At 40.0% G+C, this 22,921-nt stretch overlaps 1 protein-coding gene across 2 annotated transcripts; it reads left to right on the top strand.

Annotated features, from left to right (window-relative positions):
* The first annotated feature begins 29 nt into the window (after positions 1 to 29).
* Positions 30 to 22,910, top strand: LOC141804175 (integrin alpha-6-like). 2 transcript variants are annotated; one of them, XM_074688496.1, is made up of 26 exons: positions 30 to 273; positions 8,901 to 9,028; positions 9,113 to 9,192; positions 11,203 to 11,464; positions 14,644 to 14,775; positions 14,893 to 15,103; positions 15,183 to 15,376; positions 15,480 to 15,577; positions 15,673 to 15,800; positions 15,892 to 15,981; positions 16,091 to 16,152; positions 16,279 to 16,439; positions 16,525 to 16,668; positions 16,994 to 17,103; positions 19,142 to 19,298; positions 19,401 to 19,475; positions 19,571 to 19,650; positions 19,759 to 19,833; positions 19,944 to 20,046; positions 20,173 to 20,343; positions 20,472 to 20,570; positions 20,681 to 20,791; positions 20,923 to 21,021; positions 21,126 to 21,254; positions 21,439 to 21,517; positions 22,020 to 22,157. In XM_074688496.1, exons 1-25 carry the CDS (start codon positions 95 to 97, stop codon positions 21,502 to 21,504), a joined length of 3,144 nt encoding a protein of 1,047 aa, XP_074544597.1. In that variant the 5' UTR covers positions 30 to 94; the 3' UTR covers positions 21,505 to 21,517; positions 22,020 to 22,157. The 2 variants fall into 2 exon arrangements, with proteins under 2 accessions (XP_074544597.1, XP_074544595.1); XM_074688494.1 differs by lacking the exon at positions 21,439 to 21,517 and having other exon boundaries at positions 22,020 to 22,910.
* The last annotated feature ends 11 nt before the right edge of the window (positions 22,911 to 22,921 follow it).

The following is a 22,921-nucleotide window of genomic DNA, read 5'->3' as shown; positions in this document are numbered from 1 at the left end:
GTTAGTCGCAGTCCTGCACCTCCCTCAGTCAGCACTCACCTTCCACCGGTCACAGGGAGCGTTTTTCTCTAATTTTTCTGTTTGACTGTTTTTCATGGAGGGCAGCTGGATCACCTGTGGACTGTGGCTGTTCGTCTTTCTCTCGGGATGTGGGCGGCTGTCTGGTTTCAACCTGGACACCGATAATGTCCTGAAGAAGAGCGGGGACCCGGGCAGCTTGTTCGGCTTCTCCCTGGCGATGCACTGGCAGCTTGAACCGACGAGCAAGAGAATGTAAGAACCACACGTTTGTCCCTGAAGGGAAAGAGACACTTCCAGTTTTAACGTGCTAACCGTGGCGGTTACGCGTCACATGCAATCAAAATAACTTTTATAACTTTATAGTTAAACGTCACAACAATGAAGACGACTGTTATCGTTATAGTGAACTTTCTTTGGTGCAGAATGAGATAAAATGTCCACTTTAAACCTTTTTGGAGAACTTCCGACGCCATTAGAGGTGTAAAATGATATGCTACCTGCTAGAAATCATTTACGCAGGTATGTCGCAGGCACCTTCCCACAGTTGGTAGTTTTCCAACAGTTTAAAAAATATAAAAAATCTTAACAACCCATTTGCTTTAGATTCCGAAAAGGAGCACTTGCTACACTTGTCACTTGTCATGACTAAACCTACTAGCCAAACAATAGTACATTTCACCTTCAGATAACTCATTTGTGAGTTTTTAACGGACATCAAAGCACTTTTTCCACGTGCCCCAATGGTCGCGCGCTCACATTTCCACCTCTCCCTCTCAGAGTGGGAAGAGGTGAAACCGAGCCTCGAGCATCCAGCCCCAAAACATCTCATTAAATCAGTGCTGGCATTTTAATGGACATTGAATCAGAGGGGTTTGTCACTCAAAAAAAGGCACAGTACCATTAAGAGCTCCCCGGTTTGAATGGGCTGAATATTAACAGACCTGAGATCAGAGCTGGATACAATAGGACCAGCCAGGAGTGTACATGTTGGTTATAAAGGTGCCTTACAGAAGTTTACTGTAAAGCCTGGATTTCAAATCAGTTTAAAAAACAAGTATAGTGTACATTAGTACGTAAGAATTAAATAAACGTGACTTTTTTTTGAATGCATTTATGATTAAAGTCATTATTTTCAGTTGACTCTACCCAAATTGATTACTTTTAATATTGGCCACACCTCTTTTTGTTAGAAAGTACAATGGAAAAGGGTTGACTTTGTAGCTTGCTTTTTAAACTTATAGTTATTATATTAATTATAAAGTGAATTACAGTCTGTTTCATTGAAATTTCATCAGTTATTAGAATAAAGGGGGCACTAGCCAGTACACCACCATGATGCGCCTAACAGAAAGAAGGTTTCTTGGGTTGATTCCTTGGACGGCCAGATACCTCTGTGTAGAGTTAGCATCCTCTCCCTGTGGATTTCTCTCTGGATATAATAGATAGATTTTTAGCCTCTCACAACCCAGAAAGAGAGAAGTGGTCAAGTTGATGGATTAATTTTTCCAAGGCAACTGTTTTACTTGAATTTTATGCAGACTGAACTAATGTATAATTTAAGATTTGAAACTTTATTTTCTTGGGTTTAAGTTCATTCTTCTTAAGATTTTTTGTCGACTCATTCAAATTGCTTGCAAATTGCAGATTTCTGTAGATTTTTAGTTTAGTCAGCACGGGTTCCCCTATTTGATTACTCACTTTATTAATGAAACTGGTTTACATTTTTTTTTTAATGGACTTAACTGATATTGTTTAGGATTACAGTGCACACTTCAAATCTGAATATGATAAATGTCAAGAATTGAGTCATGAAACTAAATATTATGTGTTGTATGACATTTGGAGTAATGTTGTTTAAGTGCTAAAAGTGCCAAAATCTGCAGATCGTAGTATCTGCTTGAGGCTGGCTCTGAAAGTTGCCGAAACCACACACACACCAAGCCAAAAAAAAAGCCTTTTTTTATCAGCAGAATGCCTGATTTCCCTAGAAGCACACATTGTGCAGTGGTTGAATATATTTGTAACTCAGAAGTTTAGAAGATTTTAAGGTGATGAGTTTACCCAATCATAGGCACACCTCAGCTGATTGACACATGAGTGCACTACAGCTGAAAGTGAGGAGGCTCAAAGCCCGCCCCATTTCCAATATGGCCTCCACCAACGATTCGCTTTAAAACTTTATTTCAGAAGCATACGGTTGACGTCACAGAAACGTCAATTTATCAAACAGTCTACCATGAAATACCATGCAGATTCTGGAGAATAGAATGTATCATTCACTACTTTTGCTGCTCCAAACTGTCAGTCGTGGCTGATGCTGATATGTAAACGTTCATGTGTAATATCTCCTGAGCTATGAAGGCTCAGTTTTTAAGCATTGAATAAACTTAGGACTCCCCTTAAATGTCTTTATGGACTATTAGTGCTATTACATACGCACAGTAGCAGTTTGTGTCCTAGTTTTGGGCTGTGTCTAAATAAGGGACGCATGGTGATCAGCACAAGACCAGAGGCACCGCAGGGTCCCCAGGCCTCAGGTTGTAACAACAAATAGCAAAAAAAGAAGCAACAAAACAGAAAATAGTTGTGAAAAAGATGTGACCTTGAAACAAGCAGAAAGCCGCACAAAGAGGATTGACTGAGCTGTTAGGGGAAGCTGTAATTACTGATGTGTTGTTTTCCTGTCGCTCTCAACTCTACGACTGTAGTTTAGAGACATCGAGTACAGCTACGCAGAAAGAAATCTGATTACCATTTGAGATCTTGATCCCTGTGAGGTGTTCATATGCTTTCAGTTCTTTGGTTTTTTTCTCCAACTCTGATTTCATTACTCAAGTTCACTCTTGATCAGTTTGTGAACAAGTCTTTTGCAATACTTTAACTTGTCCTAACTAGTAACAATGAGTTTGAAAGATAAGGAGCTTCATTTGTTGCTTTATAATCCAGTTTTAAATGTGTATGTCCAGGCTTTAAGCTGTGTCTGTTTTGGAGCTGACGCTGCTCAAAGCTTCACAGTTTAAGACGAGGAATGTGCTCTAACTGTGCCTTTGTGTGTATGCATATGTGTGTTTGGTGCGTTGTTGCAGTGCTGATGCATGCTGCGGCTGAGCACTAAGGCGTTGCCGTGTTGTCAGTCACTTGGATGAGCATCAGAGAGCTCAGTGTGCAGCTGATACATTCCTAACCTGAAGAGATAGATTGATTGATTGATTTTTTGAATGCTGTCATGGATTTTCTTCTCCTGGGAGAATTCATTGACATACATTGCAGCAACATGTGTGCAGATGTAGGCCTGTGTGTGCTTGTGTTCCTCTCCTACATGTGTCTCCTCACTGCTGGGTGTGTACACTGAGTCACAATCCTTCATCAGCCTTGTTCGCCAGAAAGAGAGTCTACTCAGTCCTCCAGGGACAAGAGTTACATGTACCTGCAGGAGATGATGAGGTCGTGTATGTGCATGTGTGCTTTTTTGTTTGTGTGAGTGAGTCAGGAGCATTCCATGGTTGGTTGTAATTATCATGTGGAGCTTTCTGTATCAAGAAGAAGAGCACAAAATGTATACGAGGAAGGATAGAAGGAGGAGACATACTGATGGTTTGACAATATTTAAGATCTTGGATGTGGTGTTAGAAATGTTAGGGTTATAAAAGTTAAGGTTTGTGTATGTGACTACTGTGGTATCGTTATAAACCTATGTGTAGATATCAGAATTTATTGAGGGAGATTTTTTTAACTGGAGTTTGGATTGTCCTCCCCTTCCCCAGGTTATTTCAGGTTACCAAACATCAAAGAGAAGGAGGGTGAAATGATCTTAAAAAAAATAAAAAGTGAAACCAAAGGAATGCAGACAGGAACATAAATCAGATTTACATCTGGGCACCAAATACGAGCTGTCAGACTGCAGCCCTCTGACAGAGGGAGAGGAGTAACATATGATATGAACCTCAGGATCTGCAACCCATTTAGAGGTGAACGCCTCCAGTTGACGAGGTGCCACTGGGTGTTACTGAGAAACAGACTGTTCCCAGTGCCAGCAGCCAGTTTGCTGCTGTAACTAAAAAACCAACACGTCTCTGTCAAAGGGATGTCCCTGGGTGCTGTGTCATCCTGTGGTGGGAGAGCCCGCCCATGTGTCCCCGTTATCGTGTGTTTTTCTGTTTATAGAGTCCCTCACACTCTGTTTTTCTGCTTCCTGCAGACTGAGCCTGTGTGTTGGGCTTCCTCTGGTGGTGCTGAGTGATTAGATTAACAGCTCAGTCACTGTCAGGGAGACAGCGGGTCAGCCTTATTGTTAAGTTTGGCTCTAACATATCATGTCAGCACTTCACACTTTAATTGCAAACAATCAAAATAGTATTAAGTGACTCAGATTAAAAATGGATTACTGAGATTCGACTCAAAAGTTAGACTAAAAACGTTTTATATGATTTAGATTTAGATTAATAGATTCAACTTATTTCCTGTTTTGACTGTGATTTTACCTCCTGATACAGGGTACGCCTCTGATACTAGTATGATTGAAAAACACCTTATATCATCAGTGAAATCACTGATTTATTTAAGTATTACTTCCCTGCTAACACATCTTTTTTGTTTCCATCAAAAGACCAATTTATTGTTTGTAAACAGTTAAGAATACGTGTGCATCTTGGTAACAGAATTGCTGCAGAATAAAGTGGTTTGTCAAGCAACATGGGGGTGTTCGCCACCAAAAAATGCATTTACCTTTATAAAACCAATTTAAGAACAAGTGGACAGACATTCAGTGGACTGGGGATTGGTACCGAATTAGGTACTTTTATAGTTACTGACTGAATTCCATCTGTAGCACTGAGTACTGATTCCCATAAAACCAAACAGTACCATGTTAAGGTACCTAAACACATCTTTGTGACTGTGAGTGAGTGGAAGAGTAGGCAATTTTCCATGTGGGACATGAACACAGCATTGCAGGTTAATGAGAAATAAACATTAAATTGAAAGACTTTGAGATTTTGTTATTAAACAAATTAATATTTATTACCACAAAAGTCATGAAAATTGGTAGCACCGAATACTAATACTGACTGTCATGTGCATCGGCATTGGTACCTTATGGTTTCAAATATGAAAGGTACCCATCCCAACAGTGGAGAGGCGTTTATAGTGGAGAAATGCAGGGTGTACCCCAGAGCAGAGTTTTAACAGACAAGTCACTCAATGCTCTTATAAAATAGTAAACCAGAAACCCTCCAAAGTCAAAAAGAGCACACAGACACCTAAATCTGAAACCTGGGTCTTGATAAGGGAGCCAGAAAATGTCCAGATAGAGAACTGCACCTAATATATCAGAATATTTGAGTGTTGTTTATTAAATACCCATAGAAACTGGATTTAGAGAATCGGCAGTAAAAATGTTTTCCTTGTGGTCAAACCTTGTTACCTGAGGTTGGATAAAGAAAACACATTTAATAACATTTAATAACAGCCACACACGTCGCTGGTGTTTCAGTGTAAAGTGTGACCCTGTTAACTGGGGACTTATCAGCCGACAATCACTGACACTTTTGGCTGAGGGTCACTAGTTAGCACGGTCAGATAGCTCTGTAACAGTTAAAACTTGATAAAAGTTTTTATGCGGCTTACAGATTCAATTTAGTGTTTCAGGAACACTAAGTAGTCTGAATGAATGCAGCTCAACACCGCTTCCATTGCCAAAATGCGTGTGCATATTTTTGATGATGTAAATTTATGTATTGTGTGATCGTCTAAAAACGTGTTGATTTTTGTTAATGGCATTGGATCAGTGCATTTCTTGGTACCTGACATGTGGTTTCAGGAGATAAGAATTTTGACAACAATAAAGTTATTGTGTTGTATCCTGGCAGTTTTCTCTTCAGTCTATCTGACTTTCTGTGTCTCAGGATAATGGAAGAGGAGATGTGCCAACCTGAGAATCAATGCCACTCACAAAAGATCTTTTTGAGAAGTTATCTCACTTTTTTTGGCCTCATCTGTGACAGACGTATGTGTGCCTTAACACTAATGTTAGAAGTTTGGAGTTGGTTATTAAGTAAACTCAAATTAATAGAAATAGCTCTTTATGATCTTCAAACACAAATGGTGTTAACACTGTGTAATCTTGTATACGCCTATATCAGTGGCCTCTCAGTGGGGTGTCATAAGAAGGGAATAACAGCTCTGAGGCCAAACATGGATTGACAGAACAACCAGCAAAGTGATGAAAGATATCACTTTGTCCACCGGGGGCAGTAGTAGCAGTGGTTTCACACACAGCTCCTTACATTTTAGTCAGTGTGATGACAAATGTGTAGTGTCACTATCTCATTGTCATTCAGAAACACCTAGTTGGGACACTTAATAATAAATGCAGGAATCATAAATCTAAGACAGAGAAAGGGCTTATTTCTGTTGTGATAAATGGTGTTGACGCATTTTATGGTTAAGAAATCCTTTCAGATTAAATTAGCATCTCCTTTGTAACCCATCAAAGACTACAAACATTTAAACAGGCCAGCTTTTCCATGTATATAAATGAATTAACTGTCATTTGCCAATCCTCCTAACTGCAGCTGAAACAAAAATTGTATATTTTATGATGTCGGAAGTTGTTAGATTCGCACCCCATATGCAGTTAGCTTTCATAGAGTTACTGGTGAGGTCTGCTCTTCAGATATGCTGATCATGATAGGCCATGCTCGTCTCTTTAAACTCCCTCCAAGATATTCACTGAGTTTGTTAGTGTGTGTGTGTCCCTATGAGAGTTCAAAGCTTAACATGTCTCCTCCCATTCTGATTTGAGGAAGACTGTCTGCTGTTCAGCTTTAACTGTGGAGGTCAGAGAATGAGCAGGAGAGATACTGACAGTGTGCTGTGCAGGTCACTTTGCCTCGTTTAATTTACTCTACCCAACACTCTGGGTACTGGATGCCTATCTTCAAGACTTGGGTGTGGCATCTGCCCCTGTCCTTGTTCACAAAGGAATCTTTTGTCTATGTGTGTGTGTGTGTGTGTGTGTGTGTGTGTGTGTGTGTGTGTGTGTGTGTGCGTGTGTGTGTGTGTGTGTGTGTGTGTGTGTGTGTGTGTGTGTGTGTGTGTGTGGTGTGTGTTTGGAAAGTGATAGAAAGCCTGGTTCAATCAAGCACAGCAGGCGTTTGAAAGGGGTCTTTGACTCATTGGTACGGTGAGGACATGGAACATCAGTTCAGTGGCGGATGTGTGTGTGCATTTGGTCATGTTTGTGTGTGTGAATGTGGCTGCTGTGTGGCACACTTGACTGGAATGTGTGAAAATAAAAATTTGCAAAATGTAAGAAATGCCAGAATGCTGCACTGTCTGAGCCCAAGATGACAATTGAATACTGCTGTAACTCTTTGAGTCATTTTTCACATGAGATGAATACAGACTTGATCAAAATCTTAAGACCAGTTGAAAAATTGCTAGAATTTGTCTGTTGCACATTTGGATCTCAATGAGGTTTTAAGTAGAGCTACAATATGCAAAAGCAAGAAGGGGGAGTGTGACAAAAAACATTTGGAACGTGTTACAAAAAAAACAAAAAACAAAAACTGAAATAGGTTGTTTATCAGCTGATCAAAAGTGTAAGACCACAGGCTTTTAAAGCCAAAATCTGCTCAAAATGTTCATTTTCTGTCAGGCATTCACACGGTCAGTCCCTCCTGATGGCTAAAGCTAAGAAGCTGTCTCTTCTTGAATGTGGTCGGATCGTCGAGCTGCATAAGCCTTTTGAAAGATCCTGAGCATTATGGAACAAAAAAGTCAAGTGGTAGACCCAAAAAATTTACACCTGTGCTGAGCCGGAGGATCTGATTGGCTGTCCATCAAGACACTGGGCGGTCCTCGACCCACATTAAGAACCTTACTGGTTCCAACTGCAGCACAACAACCATCAGACGACATCTGCGGGAAAAGGGTTTCAAAAACAAAAAACAAATTCAAAGACCTCGTCTCCTTCAACGCCACAAAACTGCCCGTTTAGACTTTGCCAGGGAGCATCATGGGACATTGAAGGGTGGAAAAAAGTTTGATTCTCTGATGAGAAAAATGAACCTTGACGGTCCAGATGGCTTCAACGTTACTGACATGACAAGGAGATCCCACCTGAGCTGTTTTCTACCAGTGGAGGGGAGGGGTTTAATAAATTGGTCCATCATGATCTGGGGCTTTGTCATTCAGTGAACACTGGAGCTTCAGGTGGAGCAGGGTGGGGTCAAACAGCGGCTGGTGTTGCAGCGGGCATCCTTCATGACTGAGGGCCCTGATCTGTGTGGTTACAGCTGATTTTTCAACAGGACAACGCTGCAGGTCACAATGCTGGCTTGATGAAGGACTTCTTCAGGGAGAATAACATCACTCTTTGGACCATCCCGCAAGTTTCCCTGATTTAAACTTAATAGACAACATTTGGGGATTGATGGCGAGGGAAGTTTATAAAAATGGCCGTCAGTTCCAGACAGTTGATGCCCTTCATGAAGCCATCTTCACCACTTGGAGCAATGTTCCCAAAAGCTTCCTGGAAACACTCGCAACAAGCATGTTCAAATGAATTTTTGAAGTGATTAACAAGAACGGTGGAGTTACTCATTGCTGAGTCCTACTGAGAAAAACTTTGTTCTGGTTTGAAGAGTTTTTTGTAATTTTTTGAGCAATGGTCTTAAACTTTATATCAGCAGATAAACAGACTATTTTATTTACTTCTTGTTTTCAAAAAAATATTTTTTCAAAGTGCTTTTTGTCACACTCCCCCTTCTTGCTTTTGTATATTGTAGCTCTACTTAAAACCTCATTAAGATCCAATGATCACATGAGCCTGCTTTTTTTTTGATTATTAAGTTTGTATTTATGTGTGTGCGTTGTAGGCTGCTGGTTGGAGCCCCACAAGCTAAAGCCCTTAGTGGACAGAAATCCAAAGTGACAGGGGGACTGTACAGCTGTGACATGACCTCTGACTCAAGTACCTGCACAAGGGTGAACATCGACAATAACGGTGAGGTGTCCAGCAAGACCACAATGTGTTTTTGTATACACCTTCTAAACAGTCAACTAATTTATGTATCTGTCTGTGTTTTAGAGAATACTGACAGAGAAAGCAAAGAGAACCAGTGGTTGGGTGTCACCGTCAGCAGCCAGGGACCAGGTGGAAAGGTTATGGTAAGACTGCCTGTCAGGATATCTGACTTTGATATTACCATTCAAGATTTTAAGTTTTCTTTGCTGTGATGTGAGGCAGATAAATGAATAAGTCAATGTAAGGAAAAATGTGTAGCTGTGGTGGTCATGGACAACATCTAAACATCCTGCTTTTCTGTTTTAAACCTTATTAACTTGTCAGTCAAAACATGAGTGTTTTTCTTAACAGATGCATTGCAGCAGCTCTGTTATGAGATTGTATGTTAAGTGTTAAAAACTGCAGTTTATTACATGTCTGCTTGAGGGCAACGGCAAAAGCCACATGCCACATACACACATTTAAAGCCATTTTACAGTGAGAATAAACATACTTACTTACAAAAGGATTTGGTCTGAATATCTCATTTCTCTAATGACACACACTGTACGGGGGAAATGTTTTCTTTAACATTATTTTTGAAGATATTAAGCTTACGTGCCTTGCCTAACTAAGGACATGGCTGACTTGACTGACAACTCTGGCTCTTTACCTCTTCCCAGCACAGAAACAATAGACTTCAAAACTACTCTGCTTAAGAAAAGAAAGTGTTACTTTATTGACACTTGTCCATGTATTATATAGAGGGATTATTTGTTTATTAACAACGCAGGATGCACGCGCAACTTGGGTGCAGAAGCACTGGGGAGTATAATGGTTTGTCAACTGACGAGGAGGAGTTAACCACCAAAAAACACATTTTTAACTTAATATCAGAACTTTTACGGATGGTAAATGGCTCCCAGGTTTGTGAAATAGCAGTAAGTGGACAGATATCAGGTGGATGGACGTTTCTAGCGGAGAAATCTGGTGTGTACCCAGAGAGTAATTTAAACATATAACTGCTCATGACTGCGTTATCCATGGACACTTACCAGGCTGTGACAGACCAGGGCGTTAACATGTGTCAGTAAATCAGAAACCCTCCCAGACCAAAAAAAGCACAGACTGCTGAGTCTGAGACCTGGTTCATAATAAAATAACCAAAAAAATACGTCCAGAGTAAATTATTTACCTGCAGACGTTGCTGGTGTTTCAGTGTAAAGTGTGACCCAGGTAACTGGTGACTCTGGGTCTTTAATCACTGATACTGTTGGCTGAGAGTCACCGGTTAGCATGGTCGCTATTAACTCCAAAACACTGGTTGCTCTGTTGAGGTCAAAACTTGAGATGTTGCCTCTGTTGTATAGTATCCTTTCAAAAAACTGACCACAAAACGACTGTACATTTTTATAGTGATAACAGATTGAATTTATTGTTTAAAAAATGCTAACTTGTATAAATAAATGGAGCTAAACGCTGCTTCTGTGGTCAAGATGTGTGCACATCTTCATGATGACGTAGACTGATAATCCCTCTATAATCTATGGCCTTTACTCCTTTGCATCTAATGTGTGCATTACAGGTCTCACGGTGAGAGCCCATAAGCAGATAAGAATATCTGTACAAACAGAGGAAAACAATGAGGCCAGCAACTGAGCTTCTTTACAGTTCAGCTTCATTCAGCAGAATGAAGGAGAAACGCTAGTTCTGCTGCCAAAAAGATTCGATATGGGGGAATCCCAGCGCCACACTGCCTCCTGCTGGTGACACTGAAATGTCCAACTATTTGGCTATTACATCCAAATTAAAGCATAAACACATAACATAAAATGTGACGACACATTTTGCGGACGTCACATGTGTTACATGTGTGACCAGGTTTTCCACATTGCCACTTTTACCATCCAGTGTTACACTTGTTTGGAGTTTTGACCAATCAGAATCAAGTATTTAACTCAGCTTGGTAATTATTAAGAAAGCTGAATACAAGGGTTAATAACCTGAAAATTATTTTGGTTGCTGCAAAAAATAAAGCAAAAAAACATTTTGGCGAGGCTTTCCAACGTGAAGACTCTAGATTTAAGATACGTTGATCTGTTGGAAATTGTTTTAGCTCTTTTTAATCTATTGATTATTCACCTAAATTATGATTGTGTTTGTGTCCCTGACAGACCTGTGCCCACCGCTATGAGCGCAGAAGCAATGTGGGCAGGGCCCTTGAGTCCCGTGACATCATAGGTCGCTGCATTGTGATGAGTCAGTCCTTGACGGTTGATAAATCCGTACCTGAAGAAGGAGATGAATGGCATTTCTGTGACGGCCGGCCAAGAGGTCACGAGAGGTTTGGCTCCTGCCAGCAGGGCATCTCTGCTGTGTTTGACAAGGACTACCACTACCTCATTTTTGGAGCCCCTGGAGCTTATAACTGGAAAGGTTATTATTCTTTGTGTGTATGTGTGTGTGTGTGTGTGTGTGTGTGTGTGTGTGTGTGTGTGTGTGTGTGTGTGTGTGTGTGTGTGTGTGTGTGTGTGTGTGTGTGTGTGTGTGTGTGTGTGTGTGTGTGTGTGAGTGTGTGTGTGTGCATCTTCTCCTCCCTTCTCCTCTCTTCTTTTCTCTTCTGTTTCATCTGAGCAGTTGATGTTAAGCTAATGCTAGTAGTAGGGCTGGGGGATATATAGAATATACTCAATGTATCACGGGTTTTTGCACGTGAGATGTATAAAATGACTATATCACAATCATCAAGTATAAACAGTAACCTAAATGTTTTCAGACGTAGGAACGTTATTCTCCTAGGTGATTCGCTCGTTTCACTCTCTGTAGCTCAGCCGGTGTTCCTCTCAAGCGAGCACCACGCTCCCCCGCCCAGCCAGAAAAACTATCCGGCGCGTGCGTGTTTTGGTATTAGGGGAGGATAGAAGAAAGTTGCTTGCACGTTCTCTTTCAACATTTATTTCAGTATCTCTCTATGGGGTACGCCCCTACCTCACTCATGTATCAGAGAACCAGGGTTAATTTCTTAACCTAAAGTTAAATCAGTCATGGGTTGTGGGTTCTTGGGGCTTGTTTTCAAAAGTGTAGTTGCTTATTTGGGCCTGCTTTGCTGCCTGTATGAATGCCGTTTAGTCACGGCAATCAGCTGTGAGCTGCTCGAAAAATGACAGCAGATGAGTTTGATGCTATTTTACAGCTGAATACCAAAATAATGCCAGCTGGGATATTATCAGAAGACAAACCCAAATCCAATACAATTCAACCAGACCCCAGGCTAACAGACAGAAGTCACTAGAGTCCTTTCAGCATGACCAACATTATCCAGGGAGCTGATTTATGGAAATGAAAGTATTATCTCCAACTTTAGTTAATGATATTGTGAAAGTATCATATTATATTATATTATATTATATTATATTATATTATATTATATTATATTATATTATATTATATTATATTATATTATATTATATTATCAGCCAATTGAATAAATCTGAATGAATTATTTTACTGGAACTAAAAATATGAAACTATATAAAGTTTGGTTTAAAACAAAAAGTTTGCTAAACTTTACCTCACTGAGATTTCCCCTTTTTGCATTCCAATTTTAAAAATCCAACTAAAAGGTCTGCTTGAATCATTGTACTGTCATTTTATGTTGGATTTAACATTAATAAAGTGATTTAGAGGAGAAATCAGAATATAGGGAAATATATCGTGTATCGAGATATAGCCTACAAATACCGAGATATTAGATTTTGGCCATATCGTGCTGGCCTAGCTAGTAGCTAAACTTGTAACATCATGTGTGCACCAAAAGTTTGTGAAACTATTTTTGTGAAAAACAACAAAATTGAGTGTCAACTTCAGTTTACTTGACTCTATATTTGATTTTTTTTTTCAAATGTTTTATGTTTCAAATTTTCAAGCTTATATCTTAAGTTATGCTAGCTTTTGTTAATGTTAAACCTTTGCTAGTAGCTTCAAACCAGCATGAAACTGCTTCATTATTTTCCATACCTGCATTGAAACCATAACTATATCCAAAGCTGCAATTCAAACAAAATTTCTACCAGACAGTGGTATTAACTCAAATAATCCGCACATCAAAAGAAATCACAACGTTCAGGTCCATAAATAATGGTTAAGTGGAATTAAGTACGATAACACGGGAAAAAAATATTGAACACACCATGGAAAGGCTGTATACTTTGGCAAGGAAATGCACCATACCACCTGAAATCTGTCAATAATTATTACTTGAACTTCCAATTAGTGCAAACCAACATCAGCTGGGCTAGAGCAAATTGATGGTCCTATAAAAATGGTTGTTTTTTCACCAAGCAGTTAAATACCACACACCTCATGATGGTTAAAGGCAAAGAGCTCTCTGAAGACATTCACAACCTGATTGTTGCTCAGCATCAGAATGAAACTGGTTACAGACTTAAATCAAAGCACCTGAATATTCCAGTCAGCACCGTTGGGGCCATTATTCACAAGTGGAAGAAGCACCACCTTACCATCAACAGGCCACGCACAGGAGCTCCTTGCAAGATTGTGACCAGGGAGTCAGAAATATAGTCAGAAGAGTACTCAACGAGCCAAGGACCACCCTGAAAGTGCTCCAGAAAGACTTGGAGGCAGCAGGTACAATTGTTACAGAGAAAACAATAGGCAATGCACTCCACTGCCATGGCCTCTATGGACACTCAACCTACAAGACTCCATTCTTCAAGAAAAGGCATGTTGAAGCTGGTTTAAAGTTTACTAAACAGCATCTTGACAAGCCTGTAGGATACTGGGAGAATGTTGTCTGGTCAGATGAGACCAAAACTGAACTTTTGGGCTGTCATACTACAGACCATGTTTGGAGGAGAAATGGCACTGCACATCACCCAAAAAACACTAAACCAACAGTGAAGTTTGGAGGTGGAAGCATCATGGCATGGGGTTGTTTCTCATCTCATGGTGTTGGCAAACTTCATATAATTGACGGAGCAATGAATGGAGCCATGCATGGGGAAATTCTTGATATGAATCTGCTGCCATCCACCAGGATGATGAAGATGAGACTTGGCTGGACCTTCCAGCAGGACAACAATCCAAAGCACACGGCAAAGTTGACTCTCAAATAGTTTCAAAAAAAGAAAATCAATCTGTTAGAATGGCCTAGTCAATCACCTGACTTAAATCCAACTGAACATTTGTGGAAAGAGCTAAAGAAAAGGGTTCACCAGAGGGAACCAAAGAATATTCAAGATTTAAAGACAATCTGTGCAGAGGAATGGGCCAAAATCACACCTGAGCAGTGTGGGCCATTAGTTAAAACATACAAGAAGTGTCTGGAAGCTGTCATTGCAAACAAAGGCTTCTCCACTAAGTATTAGATGAGTCTCAGTTAGCGTTTTCAATACTTTTTCATGTGTTATCACACTTAATTCCACACAATCATTATTTATGGACCTGAACGTTGTGATTTCTTTTCATGTGTGGATCATTTGAGTTAATACCAATGTCTGGTAGAAATTTCGCAGAGTCTCCACCTACTTTTTATTTAAAGCCAGAATCTTTCTTTGCATTAACTCTCCATGCCTTATTTGACTTTTCTTTTCTAGGAATTGTACGCTTGGAACAAAAAAACGAAACACTGTTGTTAGAGGGAATCTATGATGACGGGCCTTTTGAGGCTGGAGACGAGAATGAGAAGAACCCTGATCTGGTCCCTGCACCTCCCAGCAGCTATCTGGGTAAACCACCTCTCGTCTGTTCAAACCTTGTGTCTTTAGTTGCTATGTTTTCAGAATAATAGACTCCAGTATGTCTGACTATGGAGTGAAGTTTTGGTCTGACACTGTCCCCCCCAGGATTCGCTTTGGACTCTGGAAAAGCTCTGACAGTGAAGAATCAGCTGATAGTGGTGGCAGGTGCCCCGAGAGCTAATTTCAGCGGATCGGTGGTTCTGCTGAAAAAAGGTGATGGTAAAAACAGCTTGGAGAGAGTTTACAACCTGGAAGGGGAGGGGCTGGCCTCATCTTTTGGCTATGATCTGGCTGTCATAGATCTGAATCAGGACGGGTAAGACTGGTATGACTGATCTGTGACATCTGCTTGAAAATTGTTCCACTTACAAAAAACGTAACATTTTGTTTGACAGGTGGCAGGATATAGTGGTGGGAGCACCTCAGTACTTTGAGAAGGATGGAGAAATTGGGGGAGCTGTCTACGTACATATTAATAAAGCAGGGAAATGGGACAAAGTCAGGCCCATCAGGATAGAAGGACCTCAAGACTCCATGTTCGGTCTAGCTGTGAAAAACCTGGGAGACATCAATCAGGATCGATTTCCTGGTGAGGCTTCAGTGCTTCCTTGGATATGCCTATTGCTGGTTTAAATGTAAATGTAAATGTCTGTCTTCTTAGGTGAGGTCACTGTTGTTGTTTTTGCTTTCAGATTTTGCTGTGGGGGCTCCAAATGACGATAATGGTGCCGGGAAGGTTTATATATTTCATGGATCAGCCGAGGGACTAAAATCAACAAAACCTGCACAGGTATGTTGTGGTGGAAAATGTTGCAAAGAAAATTGAAGAGTGGGTAAAATTCTGTGAGGAAATTCAATAAACTGTAAACATTTTATTTTCTCTAGATTTTGTCTGGACAACCTTTGGGAGTCAAGATGTTTGGTTACTCATTGGCTGGCAACATGGACCTGGATAGGAACTCGTACCCTGACCTTGCTATCGGATCCCTCTCTGACGCTGTATTTGTATACAGGTGAGTGAACTGCCCCTCCTGACACACACACACACACACACACACACACACACATCTGAGATACTGATCAATGTAAGTTCTGCCTTCCTAGAGCACGTCCAGTTGTCAGTGTCAAGAAAGAAGTCACATTTGACCCAAAAGAAATTGACTTTACAAACAAGAAGTGTGGCGACGACTTCTGGTATGAATCTTGTAATAATTCTCAATTAAAAATTTGTAATATATTGTAAGATTCTGTATTGAGTGTTTTTTTTATGTCCATATGTAAATAAACCCTTTTGTTTCCTCAGTATGGATATGGAGGCATGTTTCACTTTCACGGCCAACCCGAAGAGCTACTCTCCTTCAATAAGTAAACCAGCTGGCCCTTACAGAAAACACACACAAATTTGCCTCAAAAACAGTTTTCCATTTCAATTTCTTATTGTGTTTCTCAATTCAATCCTCTTTCTTGTGCCTCTCTTTTTGTCCCGTCTAGCCGTGGCATACACCATACGGGCTGACGACGACCTCAGAAAGAAAAAGCTGAACTCCAGGGCAATCATCAAGGATTCTCCCAACAAGTTTGAGTCTACAGGAGTTGTCACTTTAGCTGGCCAAGGAAAGAAACAGTGCATCAAACGTCAACTTGTCATCGAGGTATTGACACTATAAATATTTTTTTCTGGTCTCTCCAGCTGTGTGTTGTTGATGGTGTGTAAAGTGAGGTGATGTCATTCTGCAGGAAAATATTAAAGACAAGCTGAGTGGGATTCCTATCGATGTGTCTGTGGAAATCCAGGAGTCCAAACGTAAACGCAGACAGAGCTCGACTGCTCCCCTGTCGCCAGTCCTGGATGCCAATGAGCCAGCGTCATTTCGATCTAAGGTGATAATCAATTTAAGATACTGTTACACAGGCTGTAACAGGGTCTGAAGTTTATTTACTTGATTAATTAGCCCGTCTATAAGTATCTAAAATGTATAGAATATTGTGACCTAAACAACCTCATGAAGTTTCTGTCTTTGTTCAAAAAACTGCCAAACCCTGAAAGGCTCTGCCTTTACTGTCATGAATATCAAAGAAATTGAAAAGATTGCCACACTAAAGCTGGAGCTGGCTAATTATCAACTAAAATATTAAACAGATTTTACAATTGTTACTGTTTTTGACTAATTTAGTGCATGCTTGTGTTTTGTGAACATGGTTCCAGGTGAATTTTCTGAAAGTGGGATGTGGAAGTGACAACATTTGTGAGAGCAACTTGCAAATTAATTATCGCTACGGCCACAGGCCAACGGAGGAATTCACAGCGTTACAACTGTAAGGCAACGGACACACACACACACACACACACACACACACACACACACACACACACACACACACACACACACACACACACACACACACACACACTCACACACACACACACACGCAAACGACATACTCATGAAAGAAAGACCTCGAGAAAAACTTGCGTCCTGATTCAGTTTCTTTACTGAGTTAAAAATGCTGGCCATGAAATGTTCTTGAAGGAAATTGAAACCAAACTGTAAATACAATGGCACACAGGATGGTATGTAGGGATAGGTACCTTTCACATTTGAAACGATATGGTACCCGGTACCTGGCAATCGGTATCTGTACTCAATGGTACCAATTTTCAGTACTTTTTTGGGTTTATGTGGAAAAAATGTAAATTTTTCAAATAATAAAATGTAATCTTATTTTTTAATTTAACACATGATCGGTACCCGGTTCTTTTGACAGAATTCAGTCGGTATTCATAAAAGTACCTAATCCCTTTTGATATGATACATGATACAACAGACATGATACTGTACCATTTAATATGACACAAAACCAAGATACCAGATTGTTGTTGTTGTTGTTTTTGTAGTTTTTGTTGCTGTTGTAGCAAAAGTAGAAGTAGTAGTGTATATGCTTTTTGTACCATTTTGTATTATCCTGTGAAAGAACATAATTAACCAACAATATGTAACTATACAAAAATGTAAGAACTATATCAATGGTTCCCAAAGTGGGGGTTGTGGCCCATGAGGGGGTTAGAACACACTGAACTAGGGTCGTGGAATGTGTTACAAAATCAGAAACTATGAAAGATTCCACATTTTATCCAATATTGTAAGCATATAAGAAAACATAAGGGTTTAAGTATGGAGTTAAATCAAGGCCAAAAGCTTTCTAAATCAAAAAAAAAAAAGAAATTTGGAAAAAGAATGTTTAAATGTAAAAAAAAAGAACTGAAAAAAAAAGAGAATCACACTTTAAAAATTAACACCTCAAATGGTAAATATATGTAAGAGTAAAAACTAAAAATAGATATATATTTTAATAATTTTCTTTTTTATTTTAGAGCTGAATCAAAACTATATTTGGTTGAAAAATAATTGTGCAGCTTTTTTTTTTTGTTTTTCAGTTTAGTTTTTGTTTTTATTTCATTTTTAGTTCTGGATCACACTTTAAATTTTTGCGTTCAAACTTTTTTTTTCCAATGTATCTTTTTTTAATTTACAAAACTTTTGGCCTTGATTTATCTCCATATTAAAGTTGATATGCAATGATGCACACAGAAAACATTTGATCTGTTTTTCACATTTTTTTGTTGAAAACTAAATTAGTAAACATAGCAATGTGGGGTGGTAGTCTTATTTTTTCAAGGTTTGCTTAATTAAGTTTCTCAGGGGTCTTTTTACGATTTTTTTTGGTCTGTTATTGGTTTATCATTACTGAAGTCCCATAGCAGGGGGTCACCAGTGTTCAAGATGGGTATTTTGGAGGTCACAGACTAGAAAGTTTGGGAACCTCTGATTTATATGATAGGAAATAACTAAAACAACATGGCATGAAACCACAGGACACCATGCAGTGTGATACTTAAGATACAGCATGTTAGGTTTTTAAATTCAAACATAAAATAGGCTTCATTAGCATGAAGTTTTTTATATGTGATATATGGTATTGATCTGTGATGGCATCCAGTACAATATCATACCACATGATAGAGTACATTTTATTTTCCGCTTGGAGAAATTTGTATGTACAGAGTCTACATATTTTTTGCTGCCCCCACAGAAACACTGATAATAGAAAAAACATCTAACTGCAGCACGAACACAAAGAACATAGGAATAAAAGGAAAATATGGGGTACATAAACACCATGTCATTGTGGCTCCTCCCGTATGACCACAAACTTGGACAAACTCAACTCAAATGATTCAGTTTTAACATCTCACCTCAGCATTTCATTAGGATCCTTGTGCCAGTTCTGTACAAAGACCAAACAGAGGAACATCCATCAGCACATGACTCATGCTTTGATTGTCTGTCCAAAGGGATAATGGCGTGCCGGTGGTCCCGCTCAGCGATCAGAGGGACATCGTCCTGGAGGTCCAAGTGACCAATCAAAACGGGGATGATGCCCATGAAGCCACTGTGGTCGCCTCCATCCCACGCTCACTTTCCTACTCTTTTTACCGTGCTCCCTCTACTGTGGGTGTCTGTCTCTGTCCTTGCCACACTTCAACTGATAGACAAAAAAAAAACACACAGGGTTGAGGTTTGAACTGGGAATGATTTCTTCATTCGTTGCAGGTTAACTGTGACGCCAACAGAGATGGTTCCAAGCTCATTTGTAATCTTGGAAATCCCTTCAAACGTGATTCAAAGGTGAAGGAAAATCTTGTAACATTGTGTTTGAATGCTTAACAGATGACCCTCGATTTTTTATTTTTTATATGACTTCTTTGTATTTGTGCATATAGGCAGTTATTTACATTTACATGGGCACATCAGGAATCGCTCTTGACACCTCTGAACTGGAGGTGAATCTTCAGCTCAATACGTGAGTACATGTGACTACCTAATTCAGTTTTTAATTTTTTCTTGTTTTGAGCATGGACACAGATGCTTTAACGCCTGACTTGTCACGTCTGCAAACTCTGATCCACAGGACAAGTAACCAGGTGATGGCTCCTGTGAAAGCAAAAGCAAAGGTGTCCGTCACGCTTCAGCTTTCTCTGAGAGGGTAGGAAACACACACACACACACACACACACACACACACACACAAACACCCCTGAAAAAAACAGCTTAGGAAGAAAGACGCTAGCTACTGTGTTTTCTCTGCCTCTCCAGAATCGCCCAACCATCTCAGGTCACCTTTGGAGGAAAGGTCAAGGGTGAGCAGGCCATGAAGTCTGAGACTGACATTGGCAGTGCTGTCACACACCAGTTCAGAGTTAGTATTAGATTATTATTATTTTTTTGGTGTTTGTTTTATCTTTCCCCTGCATTCTGAATACAAATATACTCAGTCTTATAAATAAGAACTGTGTTAAGTGATTCCTGGTGTCTTGATTTACAGATAATCAATCTGGGAAAACGCCTGGCAGGCTTTGGCACTGCCACCCTCACCATCCACTGGCCAAAGGAGATAGCTTCAGGAAAGTGGCTGCTCTACCTGATGAAGATCAGCGCCACGGGAGTGGACCAGATGCAGTGCACCCCCAAAGGGATCGCCAACCCTCTCGGCAAGGTTAGTGAACGCACACATCAAGGTGCGCTGCTCACTGACAGCAGGAGGAAGAAATAAATACATTTTCTATAATTATTTAGACATGAAAAGAAGGTTTCTGGTGTAATTGGATGTTTCTTTGTTTTCAGACACCAGTCAACAGGATGAAACGAGCTGCAGAGAGCTCCCAGGGATACAGCGAGGGCACTATTTCACGTTTGGTTGACAAGCAGAAAGTTCTTACTCTGGTAACACATCACTAACACTTCTCACTCCTTTGTTTTGTTTTGTTTTGTGCTTTTGCTGAAAGTGGTCAGAGCAGAGAGTCGTAACTTTGTGCTCTTTTCTTTGCTGACAGTCCTGTGAGAGTGGGGCCAAGTGTGTGAAGATACAGTGCCCCCTGGTGGGCATGGACAGTAATGCACTCATAACACTGAACTCTCGCCTGTGGAACAGCACCTTCATAGAGGTAACAAAACAGACAGCAGAAAAAAAGTTATTGATAGTATTTATAATTTAAATTGCATTTAACTCTGTTATAGTTATTTTATGTAGCTTCATCTCACCAAATCCTCTGCTTTTTTTGTTGTTTTCGATCAGGACTACTCTGACTTACATCACGTGGATGTGATTGTGAAGGCCACTCTGCAGGTTAACAGCTTAACAAAGAACACAGTGCTGCAGAATACTGAGACAGAGGTAATATATGCGTAATAGGACTTAGTTGTTTATACAAAAATTTGTTGTTAAACCTTAAAGATCTTGTGAACATGTATGTTCTGCTGCTTTGTTTCACACCTCAGACGAAACTGACCGTGTTCCCAGAGAGACGAGCAGAAGCCAGTACAGCTGGAGTGCCGTGGTGGATCATCGTTCTGTCCATCCTGTTTGCGCTGATGCTGCTGGCTCTGTTGGCTTTCCTCCTCTGGAAGGTAAGACTGAAGGATAAAGGACTAAGACCCTCTATGATTTATTGATTTTTTGCCTTTGAATTGAGAAAGCTTTTTAAAGTTTAACCTTTTTTGAAAGATTGTGTCCTGCAGCACCATTTACAGGAATACTGTCGTGTACACAGTGCATCAAAAAAGCATTTTCTGACAATGTTCCTCTCCTCAGTGTGGACTCTTTGGGAGAAAGAAAGATGACCAGTCAGAAAAAGAGATGCTGACATCAAATGCATAAAAAAAGAAAGAGGGTAAAATAACCAGTCCGTTCATTAACGAGTGGATCTTTTTCTCTCGCTGTGGGCAGTGGGCAATTCTCACACTCTGTGCTATTAATAAAAACTGACGTGTTTCTGCTGAGGTTCCATCTAAAAGGTTTTCTCACATGGTTTTGAGTGGATGTGAGGACTGTTTACCTGCATGGCCAGGGGATGACTGCGTTGTTCACTCCTAAGAGGACAGACATCACCGGGGCTCCTCTGCTCCTCTTTCATTTCCTTTTCCTTTTTTATTTCGTTGCTCATGCAGACACTTGAGATGGAGGTTTCCTTCTCTCTACATTCGATACATATGTTATATGAGAAGTGTAGATGCTTTGTTGACACTTCTTAATGGACTCATTGCATCTAAACTCTTGCTTGTGTAACAGACTGATGTTTCAACCACCTCTCCTCTACTTTTCTGTAAACGCTGTTTAAAAGAACGAACCTCTAGTAAGAGTCTGAGTCTGTATGTTTTCACTCTTCTCTGCAGTGTGGTTTCTTCAAGCGTGCCAACTATGAAGACAAGGTTCCCAGTTACAGCGCAGTTCGGATCAAGCAGGAAGAGAGAGCGATAAACCCAGGAATCAGCAACTGGGAAAGCCTAGAAAAGAAGTCCTGGATGACGACCTGGCACGACAAGGAGCACTGCTCCTAATAATGAGATTAACTCCACAAAGTTCACGTCACTTTGTGCAAAACTTCAAATTTTGCTTATTTTTCCTGCCTTGTCTTTGCACAATGACTGTAAATATAAAGAAACAAACTCTTTTTTTTTTTATAAAGAAAGAAAAACCTAAAGCTTGATTTGGTTTGTTCAGAGCTGATGTTTGATAGTCAATTTGAATCACTGGAAGAAGAGATGCATTGTGGGAGAAGGTCCTGCAGAGCTTCTGTTTGTCTGAGCTTGTTTGCTACATTCACAGTGTTGACTTTGGGGCAGAGGGTGGGAGGCTTTCTAGTTGGTTTTTTTTTTTGTACATTTTGAATGTTTGGCAGAATTGTTTGTATTTATTCTTTGTGAGGAGTGCTTTTTGTTACGTGCCTTACAGGCCAAAGAGTCATGCATTTCAAAAGCAGATGAATTGTAATAATAATGTTCATTTTTCCCAATTTGGAAGTGTATTTTTTTTCAAACATTTTTTACAGAGAATCCATCTTATTTTTTGATGATGATTTACCCTTTGGCCTACGCGCAGTGTGCCTCGGGTAAGGTGGGAACACGTTCCTTCACAGTGGTTGTTGCTCAGTTTGTAAATTACTTTTTCAGGCCCTGCAGAATTAGCTTCTGATTCACTGGCTGTAAAATAGTGAGAGTGAGAGCAGACAGTTTCCTGAATAAATGATTTTTAACAGTGTCAACTCAGGTGTGTGTGAGATTCTTGAAGGCAAATA

The sequence above is a fragment of the Halichoeres trimaculatus genome, unplaced genomic scaffold (assembly GCF_033239565.1).
Source record: "Halichoeres trimaculatus isolate MK-OKI-2021-1 unplaced genomic scaffold, fHalTri1.1 fHalTri1_scaffold_15, whole genome shotgun sequence".
Classification (NCBI taxonomy): Eukaryota; Metazoa; Chordata; class Actinopteri; order Labriformes; family Labridae; genus Halichoeres; species Halichoeres trimaculatus.
This window is presented reverse-complemented; position numbering and strand designations above follow the sequence as displayed.

What these genes read in the sequence shown, in the direction of transcription:
- LOC141804175 (XM_074688494.1), top strand. Translation starts at nt 95, where the DNA reads ATGGAGGGCAGCTGGATCACCTGTGGACTGTGGCTGTTCGTCTTTCTC. An exon ending in GACCAGGTGGAAAGGTTATG is followed by an intron (nt 9,193 to 11,202) that starts GTAAGACTGCCT and finishes TGTCCCTGACAG; the next exon opens with ACCTGTGCCCACCGCTATGA. An exon ending in GAGCTACTCTCCTTCAATAA is followed by an intron (nt 16,153 to 16,278) that starts GTAAACCAGCTG and finishes TGTCCCGTCTAG; the next exon opens with CCGTGGCATACACCATACGG.